This window comes from Chamaea fasciata, unplaced genomic scaffold (genome assembly GCF_029207755.1).
Source record: "Chamaea fasciata isolate MVZ Bird 193981 ecotype frontalis unplaced genomic scaffold, bChaFas1.0.hap1 SCAF_7, whole genome shotgun sequence".
In the NCBI taxonomy this organism is placed as follows: domain Eukaryota; kingdom Metazoa; phylum Chordata; class Aves; order Passeriformes; family Sylviidae; genus Chamaea; species Chamaea fasciata.
Genome location: NW_027094092.1, coordinates 14,989,796 through 15,005,957, shown reverse-complemented (window position 1 = coordinate 15,005,957; position 16,162 = coordinate 14,989,796). Strand labels below are relative to the sequence as shown.

The window sequence follows — 16,162 nt, the reverse complement described above, 5'->3', positions numbered from 1 at the left end:
AGGAGCTCCAATATTCATTTTTCACCCAACCTTCATTCTCCCATGCTCTTTCTGTTCAGGCAAATCAAAGAATTTGGAACGTGCCTTAAGTCAGAAGCATGAAAAGCAAGAAAGAAGACCAAATAATTAAGTAAAAAACAATATTAAAAAAAATAAAAAAAAAAATCCCAACCTCCTCCTAAGTGTGACCTTAATAGAATTGATCAAATAGACATTAATTAATGCTATAAACATCTAAGCAAGTTCTCATTTATCCCTAAAAGGTGGACTCTAAAACCAGTGAATTTACTTTGTAAAAAAACAATTTAACAGCTCACAAGCAATATTTGCACAGTGCAAAAGCTTGTATCAGTGATAGATCAGACCATCCTATGCTGTTTGGTTTCTTCCCCAAACGGGGCAAATTATTATTTTTTTTGTTCCACCCTTTGGAATGCGATGAATGATGAGTAAATTAATTTCTCTAGTGTTTCTCTTCTCTTCACCCGTTTTTCTCAAGCTGGGATGGGTCTAGTATGGGTTATGTCCACCTTGCAGATGCTGGGTGCAAACAGGGAGGTGGGGGCAAACCAGCGAGAGGCCACAGCATCACTGGTGATGCTTTTTTTGGGAAAGGAAACTTTGCTGGGAGGGATCTTTTTTTGCAGTGGGGGTCTGTTACATAGAAGCCAGGAGGCTGTGTGGAGCAGAGCTGGCAACCGCAGCACAGGCTCACTGGGCTGTATTAACCTGCTCTGGCATCCCCACACAGTGTCCAAATTCCCACGGTAAAATCTGGAGGGTAAGGCAGCTTGTGCAAGAAGCGAGCGCTGCTGGGTGGAGCGAGCGTTCTCACTTGTGTAATGGCGAGGTGAACCAGCAGAGAGGAAAGCCAGTCTGGAAACAAAAGCTGGCACTTGACAAACTGCTCAGTCTTCATTCACATGATGCCTCATTAACAGTGCACAGGCTTGGATTTTTTAATTTTTTTTTCTCTTTCTTGGATGCCTGTCAAACCAGAGTGACTAAGGGCATCTATTGTTTAGGATTCATGGCCCTGGCCCGTGAGAGGCTGGTGGTATTTAGGACATCAATATGAGCAAATGGAAAAAAAAAATCTTCCTGCTATTAGTGTGATGACTATAAACCATTTGGGAAAGGGAGGATGAAGGTTCTTCCATGCCCAGGTCACAGCTACTGTAACAGATGTTTGCACACCAATTTGTTGTGAAAAATGTGGACAGCAAAGGTAAAAACTGTGAGGACTTCAGCTTCAGGGGAGGAGTCCTGAACAGATATTGATATAAAATACATTTCCTGTGCCTTTTATTTGGGGAATAATGCAGGTGTTTATCCTTAGATAAAGAAGCATGAGCGCAGCACTCGATTTTTTTAATACGTTGCCATTTGTCATAGACTCAGAATGGTTTGGCTGGGAAGGGACCTTAAAGATCATCTCGTTCCAACCCCACTGCAATGAGCAGGGGCACCTTTCACTAGGCTGGGTTATTCAGAGCTCCATCCAACCTGGTCTTGAACACTGCCAGGGATGGGACATCCACAATTTCTCTGGGCAACCTGTGCCAGTGCCACACCACCCTCATGAAAAAGAATTTCTTCCTAATATCTAATATCTACCTGCTTTCAGTCCCCCTTGAAGCCCCCTTGTCCTGTTGAGTATATGTCCTCTAATTAGTCCCTCTGCATCTTTCCTGTCAGCTCAACTGGAAAGGATGTTCCCTAGAGTTAGAATTGTTTCCAACTGGGCTGGAACAAAGATGCTTCAGAAGAAGGTGCACATTTCAAGGACGTGTTCATGAGGACGACGCTGCCCCTTCCCTTGGGGCAGCCTCATCGTAATGCAACGCAATGCAGTCTCGATGCAACGTCAGGCCGCCGGGCCACGTCTCACATCTTGAACTCCCCTGCGCATCGCTGAGCTCGCAGGGAGCGAGTGATTTCCTCGTGCTGAACTAGTCTGACCTCATCTGACGTGTCCCTCTGCAGCGCGGGGCTCCGGACTGCGCCGTGCTGAACTGGCTTCCCAGCGAGACCTCATTTGCTTGAGGAACTGCCGGCAAGGCAGCATTTAACTGAGCGTGAATCTATTACCAGTCTCCTTTATTTTAAAACAGGAAAAGCTCGTTTAATCAGGAGAGTGGAAACACATGGAGACCATCTTAATTTTTCCAGGTACCACAGATCCTAACCAAATAGCAAACCCCAAATAACTGGACATACTGAAATTGAACCGAATGCTCTGTTATCCCAAATACCAAATTTCCAGCAAGGTACTGTGATGCTGTGCTGGACTTCCGAGAAACCACAGGCTGTCCCCGAGTTTCAGCTGGCAGCAGAGCGTTTGCCATTTGTTCCTGTACCAGATAGGGCAGCAGGGCAGGACCTCCAAGGCTTTCTTCCTAGACAACCCAGGTGCTGAGAGGCTGTTAATCACACTGTATCCTGAGGAGGCGACATGCCAGATGAATTTCTCTTGGGAGTTCTTCCAGCTGCCTCAGCTTTCAGGCCCAGAACTGGAGTTTTTTCCTCCTTCAAATAAGAAGCCACCAACATGAAGGCTGCATCACCAAAGTGTGTTCCCATGGACTAAACTTCAGGGTTTTTATCGGGGTGTTGAGATAGCAAGCATTCATTTATTTGTCTCAAGGCCCAGTCTTCAAAACACACCAATATTTTTTTTAAAAAAAACTTCATTCAAAAAATAACTTGAGGGTTTTTGCACACTCAGTCTGTCCAGCCTGGATTTACCATGCAGCCTGGATTTATCTGGCCATGACATTCTGCCTAGCACCTCATCAGTTCTTCATACTGTTAAGAGGAATGAGCTGTACTGGTAGCAGTTCGTTTCCTGTAGACAAAGTCTGTAAGTGAAAACAGAGAAGTCCAAGAACTGCTCATCTCTGCCATTATCAGTGAGATCTGCAATGGGAACAGCAGGGCTGGGTTTTGACAAGATCTGTTTTCTATTAGGCTGTGTCAACCAGCATTAACTCTGCTTGAACGAATCCCAGCTCAGCTTTCCCATCGCTTTCCCTAGGACAAACATCTTGCTAGGCAGCTTCACTACCCACCCATCTCATTTGGCTCCCTCGATGCTGGCACATTTGCTCCACATGTTCTGGAATTTCCCGTTTTCTCCAAATTAAAGTCAGCCTTTTAGGATTCATGCACATAAATTACTTTGGTGTGCTAATTTGCAGATGTTTATCTGCAGGTAGCAGCTCTCCCGTTTAACCATGTAGTGGGAAGTACTGCTAGAGGATGGGGAACTATTACTCAGTTTCTTCCAATTTGAAGAGAAATAAACCAGGTCAAATCTATTTGATGTCCCTGGCACTGTGCTGAGCCAGTCTGCACATGGGCAAGCTCCATTCGTTATTCCTGTCCCCGTCAGAAATGCCTGCACACTGCTTCTCCATGCCTGCCAGAGTGCACTGCAGTCAGACTAGGTTACAAAATCTAATTTTTAAAAATAAAACCCTGTTCCTGCCTTCTTTCCTCATTCATCCCTTAACACTATGGCACCTATGCATTACTGTTACATTTTCTGACTACAAGGTCAGATGTGGGAGTACCTTAACATTCACAGACCAGTTTGTCCCCCAGCACCTCATTCAGTCCATGACCAAAGTGCATGGAGCACGTGGAATCTTGTAATGATGCTGCTTCCTTAAAAACCCGAACTCCTGCAAAAGATTCCAGACTGTTTGCTTGCAAATTGAGCAAGTTTGTTCTGATTTACATCCAAGAACTGTACACTGCTATATTTACAAGGGCTCCTGTTTTGGCTTTTGGCAAAGGCAGATGTTGAGCCAGGAGCTGTAAGGCCAAACAGCTGGAAGGTGCTGTGTTTAACACTCCACCACTCACAGCAGGATGCTCATTTCTCCTAGGAAGCATTAGGGACCAGACAGGCACCACCAATCATGTTTCACAACTTTAATAGAATATTCTATCTATTCTGTACAAATTGAAAACACCGTATTAAGTTACAAATGTGTAAGGTAAGGCTGGAGCACTCTACATGCCTGGTCACAGTGTTGATACAGCTGTTATTCAACTGCTGCCAGAGGTTGGTAATGGATGCTGAAACTCGAAACGTGTACCTTAAGTGCCACACAACAACAAAAGGCAGTTTTGAAGACTTCAGAACTTTAAATAAAACAAACTGTGGAATGGAATAATTTCAGTGTTGCAAGTAAGACACCCAAACTTCAGATTTATTGAACTGATTCATTTTGATAAGTTTTTCCGTGTTCATAGTGAAAGGTCCTTTCATGCTGGACACTAAGCAGTAAGACTACTGGAAATTGTCTGGTTCTTTGGCTGCAACCCACTTCCACCAACAGCAACAGTTTGGCCTTTGCATTTTGATCTTCATCCAGAAGAGTTGTCATTTTGATGCAAGTTTGTTTCTTCTGTCTAGACTACTACATTGAGACCACTTTGAATTACCTGTTTTACAAGTACCCATATTGTATGCAAAAGAGGAAGATTTTTCAAGTATATTAAAAACTATTAAAAAGCACTAATTCTGTCAAAGTACTTACAAACATGAATAAATAAATAGTAAGATGAACAACTAAGTCTCAAATATGACACCCTCTTCAATGAAGTAAAATTACTTCAACTCAACTGGCTGTACTGAGATAATAAATATGACATTTAAAGCTGCTCAAGCACTAGTTCAATCTGTAGGTTGCGAGAAACATTAAAAAAGGGGGGAGGGAACTAGCAAAAAAGTCATATTGCTCTATCATGTTTCAGCTACCATACATGTAATCCATTTACTTTAGCTTCTCAGCACATTGCTATTCCACAATTTTCAATGTTGAGCAAGAAAATGGATAATCCTCACATGGTAGTCTGGACTATTCCCCTATGCATAGGGCAAAAGGCTCTAAAGGCCTACTGACATACTTAGCTACAGTGTACCAACGGCTGTAGAGTGTGCTTTATTTAAACCTCATATTTCCCAAATGCATTGAAGTTGCCACTGTACATGTTAAGCAATAAAGTTAGTGAAAATCATGCATTTTAAAACAAATTATTTTTAAGCATTGTTAATAAGATTGTGCTGCAGCGATAGAATATCCTGAACTGCAGGCCAGGTATCCAACTATTTGTTACAAGTTGTTCAAATATCACTTCCAAGTGGTATTTCCTTATTACTGTTGTTTGCATTCAGCAGGTTGGCTGGACTCTTTCTGCATAAAGGGAGAAAGAGAAAATAACCAGTTAAAAATCAAATTGGCATAAAAGAAAACACTTCAACAAACACAGAGAAACTGGCTATGCATTTCTGAATTAACTAGCATGTACAAAAATGCTACATGAAAACTCAAGCTACATCATAGAAGTCCAATAGTCACCACATTTATTGGGTTTCCCCTTGCCCCCAGCTGCTTGGTACCCCATAATTTTTAACCTATTTTTGTGCTGTTAACACTGCATCCTGTAGGCCAAGGTTCACACCAACAAGAAAGCAAACCACCACCTACTCCCCTCAACCAGAGGCTCTATTTGACTTCCAGCCCTATTAAACCATTTCAACAATGAACCGCCACCTCCTGCAGCTCAGAGGAGGGAGGAAGGCAGGCTGCTTATTCTGCAGCACGTCTGAGCTTTTCCTTAGGAGCCTTGCCCTTTCCGCTAAGGTGATAAAAATGTAATTAATGTGTTGATTTCTTCTAGGTTCTGCATCACCAGCAGGTAACTACTCAAGAATTTAACACTGGGCAAGAAGTCCATATGTTAATCCGAATATGTAGAAGTGGAAACGCCTTCATTAGGTAGTTAAACAACTTCCCCTTTGGCAAAAGGAAGTGTATTTGGGAATGAGAACAAGTATTCAAACAGCTAAGAACTTCAGGTTTACACTGCCCTTCTTGTTTTCTATCCGTTGTAAAATAGCATTCTTAGAAAGCAGGCGAATTTATTCAGTGAATTTCCACTTTGCTTCTCCCCTTACCATTCTTAATATAGTTTATTATACACAAACAGCAGTCACAGAAACCTGCTGCAGTGTACTAAAGGAAAATACAGGTATAAACCACAACACCCTGAACGTCACTTCCGTAAAATGTTTCTTAGTTACTATCCTAAAGAAGAGGTTTATGTGTCATAAAACATGTACCCATGCCAAGTTCAGTATACATCAAGGAACCAAGAGCTAAGACAACTGAAGCATTTTGCCTCTTGGGAGGAAGAAGAGGTGCAACTAATTTAAACTTCCTCATCACGAAGTTTAACCCTTGATAATCTGCACTAAATCCAGGCTGTTTTTCTGTTCCTCACCAAAACTGCTTTATGGTCAGAGTGGTCATTATCATTCCCACTGCAATTTAGGATTAGAGCCAAATGCACAGAGGTGTCACAGACCTTTCAGAGTTCTTCCTTGTGGTATTCCTTACCCAGCACATCTGGCTAACTTTACCTCTGTTCTCTCATCTGCCTCAAGTTCCAAGTAACACTGATGTGAAATAAATTGCACTGATCGGGGACTAAATACAGGAAAAGAGGTATGTTTACACAAAACATAAAAGAAGCATTCTTGCTCTTAAATTAAAATTTAACTGCCTCTTACAGTAAATTGCATGCTATTCCTTTTTATTGAGGGGCAGGCAAAACCCAGCAGCATTTTCATCTGAAGTTTTCTAAAGGTTTATATTCTTCTTCTAACTGCTTAGTATTTGAACATGGCCAGACTAGTGTGCAGGCAGCATCACTTCCTCTCCTCTTTGCATTCTGGATAAGAGCCACGATAAAATAACAAACCTGCTATTTAAAATGTACTTTAAAAATCTTTCCATCTCCCTCCTTCCTTCCTTCCTAGTCACCTCTTATATTTAGAACAAGACACACTTAGGTTGACCACTGCAACCATTTCCGCCAAGTTTTAATGATCAACCACAACACTTGTAATATTTTCTAATAAACTTCATTATCTTTTCCTCATTTCTGTAAACACTTAAATCATATTTACTGCATATAACTGTTTATCCTGTAAAAACTGAGTCACAGAGATCACAAAGTTCTTTTCTAAGGATCTTTCAGTGTTGATTACTGCTCTCAGGCCAAAAGAAATAAATACAGTTTGAGAGGTTCCCGGATCTGAGTCAGTTGTTGGAGGATTTTGAGATAAATACTGCTATTTTTATGTCGTTTTTAGGTTACACTTGAGGGTGTATCTGTGTTGGCCATATATAAAAAAATACTTAAGCAGGCCCTAAGTATCAAGGCAGTATTTCAGATCCAGACTCAAACATTATCCATGTTCTCCCACCACTTTAACAACAGCACTGCCCTTGCTGAGGCAGCCAGCCTGTGAGCTCCACACTGCCTTCAGCTTCATGCAAAGCATCTCACAGGCTAATCCCAAAGGACACCAGCACAAAGAGACCACAATTCCCTTCCAGTTACAGCTGGCTCCAGCAGGCACGTGCACACTGAAACTCATCTCTGGCCTTTGCTGGCTCCTGTAAGATCAGGGTCCAGCCCCAGGCTGTGAGTGTGATGGGGAGCTGACATCCACACTTCCTCAGGCTGGGCTTTAAAGCCTGAGCCTGCTCTACCTACAGAGCCCAGACTTGGTGACACTGGGTCAGGCAACCACTACCACTGATCTGCCTTAGCCCCTGTGCCATTTATCACCCCATCCCAGCCAGGTTTCCATTCACGGTCTATTTCCCTAAATTAACTTCCCATGATATCTTAGAAAGGGAGTGAAGTGCATTGGCCAGGCAATAAGGACCAGAGAGACTTGAACTGGCAAAGATAAGGAGGAATTGCATCTTATTTAAAAATAAATATAGCAGTAAACACATGTACTTAAGATCACTACCAGGGCTACAGAGACAAGAATTCTTCTGGTTGTAAACAGATATTTTACAGTAACCATAAAGAGACTTAAGTTCATCTGAAAATTGGTAGGATTTAAATTTTTTTATATCTTTGAAGTATTTCATTCATTTATTCTGTGCAAGGAGTTTAAACTACTCTAGGCCTTCAATTTCAGTTTGAGATACCATTCCAATGGATATGAACAAGCTGAGTGAGACTCCCACCTGTTTCTTCTCTTTTGCTAACAAAGATCAATACATAGCTTTTTGTTACTGCCACTCACTTATTGCATCACTTTCTCAGAATTAAAAATTGCACCTAAAATTGGCAAGAACATAGAGCTAAAACAGATAAAGTAGCTCTGAGTTACTACTGTTTTTATGACTTTTCTAGACAAACCCCACTGTGTCTGCCCATCCAGTTAAACTGGTGTCCTAGAGGATGGGGACATAAGCCCAAAATTTCCATGCCATTTATTTTAGCAATTTTGTTCTTTCAAAACAGATCCTGAAGAAAACATTGAATTTCTCTTAGACTTCAGTGTTTAAACACACTAGGCAAGATACATTCCTAGGCAATTCAAAGAGCAATCAAGTCTTTATCTCCTTACTTTTCCAATCCACTTTTTTGGGAAGATTCCCATCTGCTAAGGTAGCCATGCACGAACAGGCAGATCACCAAGATCTCATCTGACTCCCCAAGAACTCTGCTGCCAACAGTGGTATCAAGGCAGGCAGCAGGCACTAAATCTGATGTCCTTTCCCATGGAGAAGGTAGAAAGCCTTTCTGAAACATCTTCAATGGAACAGTCCAATTGTGGGACCTAAAGCTGAATCTTATCTTTATTTCCTATTCTATGTTACTGAATGAGAAAAAGCAAGGATATCAGAATGTAAACCCAGAGATAGCTGGAGTTAAATAAGCAACCCTAACCCAAACTGCCTCCCTCCAGAACTGGTTCTGGAAATGAATTTGCTGCTGACAGGCCCTGCCACTGTAACTCAGAAGACAAAGGATCTTGAAGCCCATGCAGTCTCACACACACAGAGCAGCTCTTTTGCTCATGATTCAAACCAGCACTCTGCATTACCCTGTCAACTACTTCTCAATTCAAGCACAGCCTCAGCAAGGTAAAATAAAGGCAGCTAAAGGAATGGGACATGCAAGCACACAGAAAAATACACTAGACAAAACCAGCTACATTATCTAGTTTTGTAGCTACTTTCAATCATCTGACTGCTCAGTGTTCCAAAGCCACAACTTATATATGGCACAAGTGCTTTGTGTAAGAGATGATAATGATCTGGTTGTATCTGAACAACTGAAATGTACATAAAACTCACAGGAAGGAAGGAGAAAATATTTACAAAGCAGAAAGTGTTGACATGCAGCAAATGTACTACAACAATAAAGGAGGAGGTAATATGGAAATGACTGAGAAGGAGAAACTTGATTTGAAAGGAAAACAGACCAATTATTTTTGTGTACATGAAAAAGCAAACTGTTCTAGATAAGAAAAGCAGGGGGTGGGAACTGGAAGGCAAAGAAAATCAAGGAACAGGGAAAAAGAGGACCAAAAAATGGTACGAGCAGGAGAAAGAATGAGAAAACAGGACAGGACAAGGGTATGAGTGTCAAAAAACGAAACAAAAGAATTCCAGGTTGACTTGGAAAACTGGAGGCAGTGGCTAACGATTTTTAACTGTAGGGAGGCAACAGAGCTGTGTAACAGACTGCAGCAGGACAACCGACAAGCCACCAGGACAAACAGACGTTCTACTACTGCAGGTGAACCACCAGTGCACGCCCGCTGAGGCACCAAAAACCAACACAGAAAGCACAGCTCCATTCTGAGTTTAACAAAAGCAAGGAAGGACATTATCCATGCACAGGGAATGAGCTGGAAGGATTATAACTTCTTCTAAATAATTGAAATAAAAAGGCACAAGCCTGAAATACGGGGTGGGGGGAGGAAAGTATGGAGGCTGTTGCAGGCATTGTTCTCTGTGAGGAATGGGATGAAAGGTGAGAGATGACAGTATACAACAGAAGGAACTTTTTCTTTCTTCTTTTAAATAAAGAGACAGATGAGCAGAAGAACAATACCTGTGCAGAATCATGAGAGATCAAGAAAAGGCTTCTAAGAGTGGCTGCCTGCCTTTGTCAGGCAGCATAAATAAGATGCAGGAAAAGGCATACTAAGTCAACAGATGACTTAGAAGAGTTCAGGAAGAGCAGAAAAGATATTTAAGAAATAATTTGCAAGTGCATTAGGAACAGCAAAGAGATGCAACATCAAACCAGAAACAAGGAAGAACAGTCTGACAAGTCTCAGTATCTTTTATCATGTGTATATGAAATACAGTTTGATTGCTACAAAGGCAAAGCAGAAAGTGTGCCAGGAAGGCAGAGAGTCATTCTGAAAAATCGATTTTAATTATATGATTTAAAGGCACTCATCTCTACACACATTTCTTTCTATTTTTTTACTAATAAAACCTAAACTCTAAGTCACCATTCCCCCCTTTCTTTTCCCCATACAAGGAAGAAAAAAAAAAAAAAGGCAAAACAAACCAGAAGATCCTAGAAAACAAACCACATTGCATGACTACAAATGGGACTCTTGGAAGTTAGGTATGAATGGAATTCCACCTTACCTAGAAATGTATGAATGAATAACAGACTTATATTACACCTAAATGGGAAAAAATTGAAAGGAACTGTCAGCATGGATGAAAAGTGAAATGTACAAAATAATACAGGAGGCAACAACCATAACCTTCCAAGGTAACTTCAGTGTTTTTTCCCCTACAGAATACCAAATCCTCTAGAAGGATACTTCACACAAATATATGTTGATGTAGAACCAACACTGTTTCTCAGCTGTCCCAACTTTTTCCCACCATTACAGATACACCACTGCATCTGAATCCTACAGAGCAGTCAGAATACTGATTTTTGCCAATCTAACCCTGTTTGATTGATCTTTGTACAAGACAGACTTTCTTTAGTATACAGAATTTCTCATTAAAGAAAAACAAACTTGACTCTTGATAGTAACAAAAACCATTTACTAATGATATGATGATGTATAAAACTGTACCAGAAGAGTGACATGTCAAGCTGCTGTTAAGACTTTTATCCAAGGATCAAGCAGTTTTGCATGCCTTTCACTTTTTCATCTGTCTTTATAAAAAATTGTAAGCTGATGTTTTAAGAACTACATGATCACAAGTCTGTCATCACTGTCCCAGCTTCACTAAACATAAGCATTTACCTTGACTGAAGAACTGAAAAATACCTATCAGAAGGAACACTAACCCTCAAGGCTGAATTTTAAGCCAGGTATCATGAAGTTTAAAATTCAAAGTTGAGTACTGACTTTTTTTGATTTCTAACCAAGTACAGACAAGTAGAGTCTAACCGGCAGCCATCAGGACAACGATAAAGAACAATTCTAAGGAAAAGAAAATAAACAAACAATCTAGTTGAGATTTGTCAGGCTAATTCTAGCTTGAAGTCCAGCCAAAGAACATCTGAATATGACCTTTCTAAAGGAAAACTGTATCAGCATTACAGAGATGCCATTAAGAAGGAAAGGCATACAGTTTGGAAATTATCTTAGTGCATGTTGGAAGTCAAAACCTGCATTTTCTCAACTGATGGAAACATTTAACTTCTGTTTTAAGAGCAATTTGAGTGCTGAAGATAATAAAAAATTGCAGTCAGAAGCTAGGGTGTGTTTTTGACTGATCTTTTCACAAATTATCATACCCTTAGCTACACTGCTTATGATTATTGCCTGTGTTATGACTAAGAACACCGAAGTCCTTACCTTAGGATCACTCTCTGCATCTTCCTCCTCTTCTCCCTCCTCTTCCCCCTCCAACTCCTATGACAAAATAGAGATAAACTAACAGAAATTAAAACAGGTTAAAAGTGCAACTTTCTGTAATGGACAAAAAAGCAAAGTAGCAAATTAAATTTTCACGGTATTCCAGAGTGTTTCAGATGTCAGCACTGATTTAAAAGAATTCAGCATCTTCCAAGTTTTAAATGCAAAATCTTTAGAACATGATATAAAGGTCTCAGTACGGCTTAAGGCAACCTTCCTATGGACGCTGCTGCCGCAGTCCACAGCAATTTTTAAACTTCTATCTAACAAATTATTTGGAATTTTAGTTCTGGTAATAGGTATATTTGCCTGATTTTGTTCTTAATTTCAGTCTCCCTCCAAAGAGCCTATTTATTTAGATTACAGTGGACAGGCTATGCATTCCTGTGCAGGATTTTTGCACTCAGTTTTACACACAACTACATCCAAGTGGTAACATCTGGCACTGGAAACCGATTAAAAATACACATACACACTTCTACCAATACCCAGCTTAAAAAAATACAAATATGAAAATGTTAGTCACTCAACAGCCTAAGCACAGAGAAAAGAGACTGCTTGCTGAAGGCTGCCAGCTCACATCAGATCAGCAGCTTGATAACCTCTGATGTACTCCACTATGTTGAAGCTGACAGCAGTCAGGGGATGTACCTTTGACAAATTAGCAAAAACAGCACAGTAAAAGCAGTAAAGCAAAAAATGTAAAGGAAAATAGTTCATTTAAGTGTGGTAACATTTAGTGGTTTTGTGTAAAGCCTTTCATAGTGTGTTTGTGTTCATACAATACTATTACAAATAGACCAGAGCCAGCCTAAGTTATTTATGCTGAGCAGTTGCACACTTCCCCTTTTTTACTTTGCATTTGGTAAGACCCAGTCTTCAAGCTTATGACAACTAAAAGCTGACAGCTGAATTCCACTACCAGCTAAGGAACAGATATTTATCATGCAGCACTCTAGGAAAAAAAAAGCTTATCTTTAATTTTTGACTTGTGTCAGAAAACAGCTTTCAAAATACTAGATAAAAAGTGGATATATGCTCTTGCAGAAAGTACTTTTATGAAAAGGAAAAACCAGGCACACTTTTGCAAGTCATGAATGCTGAAGTCCTTTGGAAAGAAGTACCATGCACAAGAGCATTTATGAAGAACTGTTTTCTGCTCCATACAGAACAATTCCTGGCACTGGAATTGAATAGGTAATCAGTAATCTATAAAAAATACAGTGTGCATCTCACCTCCTCTTCACCTTCTTCATCTTCTTCAAACTGAAAAACAAACCCAAGGTTTAATTAGCTCACTAGTATTTGCATAAACTTTTTTGCGGTAATAGCTGTAGCATATTCAAACACTGTAACTGAAACTAAGCCCCTTCCAGAAGCAGATTAACAACATATAGCAAGTTGAATGACTCCTTCCTATCCCCAAGCAGCAGGAATCTCTTCAGGTTTTTTTCTGCTATTCTAATATAATTAACACTTCACCCTAGTCTAATCAGAAAAGGAGACAAATGTTTCTATGTGCTGACTAATAAACAAAATGGTAATTGCATACATACGTTATCATCATCCTCTATAGCTTCCCCAGTGAAATACAGCACAGCACGAGGGACTATCCTTTCACGGAAGAAGTGTCCAATTTCAAAATCTGCTGCTAAAGTGAATTCTGAGTCTTCATCCTGCAAGACAAGTCAGACTGAGTTTTCTACTGCAAATGTGATGTGCTGCACAGAAGAGATGAAAATATTTCAAAGTAACAGATTTGGGAAAACATCACACTGTCACAATGGCAACCTTCAGGTCACAGGTACTTTCAGTATACTTAACTAACAATAAAATCTAAATCTAAATTTGCAGGATTGAGATTTTTTGTAAGCTTCCTACTTTCTACTCACAGGTTAGTGTCCTGCTGAGGCACTTTTTATTAAAAAGCTCACACAGACTTGGCTGGCTCTGGCATCTGACATTGCAGAACTGTTCAAAATGCTCCAGACTGATATTTAGAGAAGTACTGCTGAGTGGACAGGGAAAATAATGACCTTCCAACAGTGATCACTGGAGATGTCTTGGATCAGGGACTCATGTAACAGTGAACTGTAAATGGACTACCTGGAGAAGCTGACAGTATCTTTCACTTTATCAAGGTGAAGCCCAGATTTGTCAAAAGCAAAAATAACAATAAAAATATACAGTACTTGATAAAAGAACCATATAGTCACTATACAGTGACTTGGCAAAAAGCAGTTGTGCCATTTCAGAAACTTACCAATGACTCTCCATCACCAGATACTACAAAAAAAAAAAAAGGAAAAAAAAGACAACAAATTTAAGAAACTTGTGTAGTCTCACCCACCTCAATAATCAAGATGACAAACCCAGATAAAGACCTTCTCATACCAGAAAACACTGAGGTTATAAAGACTTCACAAGGCAACTACTAAAACTATGACGATTCAGATAAGTATTAAGTTAAACCTACAGAAATCACATTTATAAGAATTTCATGTGTTATAGTTAAAGCATCAAAGCTGCCATTTGGATGTCAAAGATTTTTGCATAGGAAATACTCTTTCTACAATGATGGGTTTAGAGCACATGCAGATCAACATATTTGGTTTTTCTATTAATGCTGTAATTACAGTAACTTCATCTGGCTGGAGCCCTACAAATCATCTCCTCTTCCCCAAAACAACTGGAACTAAATAGATGAACATTTTGACATGAATCTGCAAAGCACTGTTGAGAAGAGGTCCAGTACTATAACCAGCATAGAACAGGGTGGGTGTTTTGTTTAAAGAAAAAAAAACAACAATCAAATCAAGTCAATGCAAAAAACCCCAGCACGAATCAAAATGTATTTCCCTTCTCTACACTGCCATGTGATCTACTGTGAAAGTGATCATTTGGCTCAGTTCTCAGGTTGAAAATGCCAGCAGATGTCAGTGTCTCATCTTATACACCTAATTCCAAAGTGTATCCTTTGAGTATTTAAAAGAACAACACAACACCAAGAGGAGAAAAATCTCCATCCTTTCCTCAAAGTCACAACAAAGTTAAAGGACATTTCTGTACCAAACCACCCCCAACCCTGAAAATACATATCCCATGTTTCTTAACCCAAAGACATGGGGATTTGCAGTGGTAATTAGGAGGGACAGGTAGTTCATAATAGCCCACAACAGAATCAAGAACATTTTGCTCAGTACACCTCTGGAAGCACAGAATGGCTTGGGCTGGAAGGGACCTTAAATATCACGAAGTTTCAACCCCTCCCCCTGGGCAGGGACACCTTTCACAAGACCAGGTTGCTGAAAACCCCATCCAGTCTGGCCTTGAACACTTCCATGAATGCCCAGAGAAGTTATGGATGCCCCAAACGATTCCAGGTCTCACCACTTTCACAGTCAAGAATTTCTTCCTAATATCTAACCTAAACCTGCCCTCTTTTGGCCTAAAGCCATTCTCTTGTCCTGTCACTACATGCCCTTGCAAAAAGTCCCTCACTGCCTTTCTTGTAGGACCCCTTTAGTCCACAAAATAAACTGCTTCCCTCATCTTATGTTTGCAGAAGAGGACAATGAAAGATGTATCAAGAAAAAAAAAATGGTTTTGGAATCCATCTAAATTGTTTAATATGTGAGTACATATCTAACATTAGACTAGGAAAATGAGAAAATTATGCATGGAGTATCAGGGATCACTAATTAATCACAGAAGAAGCTACAGAAAGTTCTGTCACTTGACACAGTGTCACTGCTGTAACCAAGATGACCAACAAGGGAAGACATTTCTTTTGCATGTTACAAACAAACTGATGCATGGAGCCACCTTGTGGTAAAACCTTCTTTAAGAGAGTCTACAAGGGACTCTTTCCATACTATGAATCCTGTTTACACTGCACACCTAATGGTCAGATTCTACAGAATAACATCAGAACAAAATAATCTGTTTGGATAGGCAAGAGTTTGCAATCTTCATCTAGCAAGCACTTTACAATGCAGCAGCATAAATAGTTTGAATGTTTAAGTCACATAAATACAAACATACATATAAACACATTTTAAGGATCCAAAATTCTTAATTTCCAGGCTTACCCTTTATTGGGCTGAAGAAGTTAAAAAAGGAATCGTTAGGTACTTGTTTAGTAATTGTCCGAACTGTGCCTCGGCCCTTGTGTTTCTGTTTCTTCTTGATTGTTTTAACTGTAACATTTTTTCCTTTCTTCCAGTCAATGGTACACCTGGAGACAGCAGGTGAGAAACAGCATTTTAACATAAGGCACCTGGGAAAAGAAGGAACTGAGCAGAAGAGCTGCAACATCAAGGCCAAGATGGCTTATCACTCTCTGGATAAAGCTGCTTGACAAGATATGAGATGGATCATAGTCCTAGAGATGATGTGTATGTTGGACAGGTCAAATACTTCCCT

At 40.1% G+C, this 16,162-nt stretch overlaps 1 protein-coding gene across 4 annotated transcripts in view; it reads right to left on the bottom strand.

The window, feature by feature from the left end:
• Window positions 1-3,924: 3,924 nt before the first annotated feature.
• Window positions 3,925-16,162, bottom strand: part of NAP1L4 (nucleosome assembly protein 1 like 4) — a 28,486-nt gene continuing 16,248 nt past the window's right edge. For 2 of the 4 annotated variants that reach the window (XM_066187681.1, XM_066187684.1), the window contains 6 exons: window positions 15,829-15,974; window positions 14,001-14,023; window positions 13,294-13,413; window positions 12,974-13,003; window positions 11,678-11,734; window positions 3,925-5,207 (listed from right to left, as the gene is read on the bottom strand). In XM_066187681.1, coding sequence (XP_066043778.1) covers window positions 5,169-5,207; window positions 11,678-11,734; window positions 12,974-13,003; window positions 13,294-13,413; window positions 14,001-14,023; window positions 15,829-15,974 — 415 coding nt within the window. In that variant the 3' untranslated portion in view covers window positions 3,925-5,168. Of the gene's footprint in view, window positions 5,208-10,499; window positions 10,538-11,674; window positions 11,756-12,973; window positions 13,004-13,293; window positions 13,414-14,000; window positions 14,024-15,828; window positions 15,975-16,162 lie in introns of those variants that run through there. The other 2 variants (XM_066187682.1, XM_066187685.1) reach the window with 2 other exon arrangements.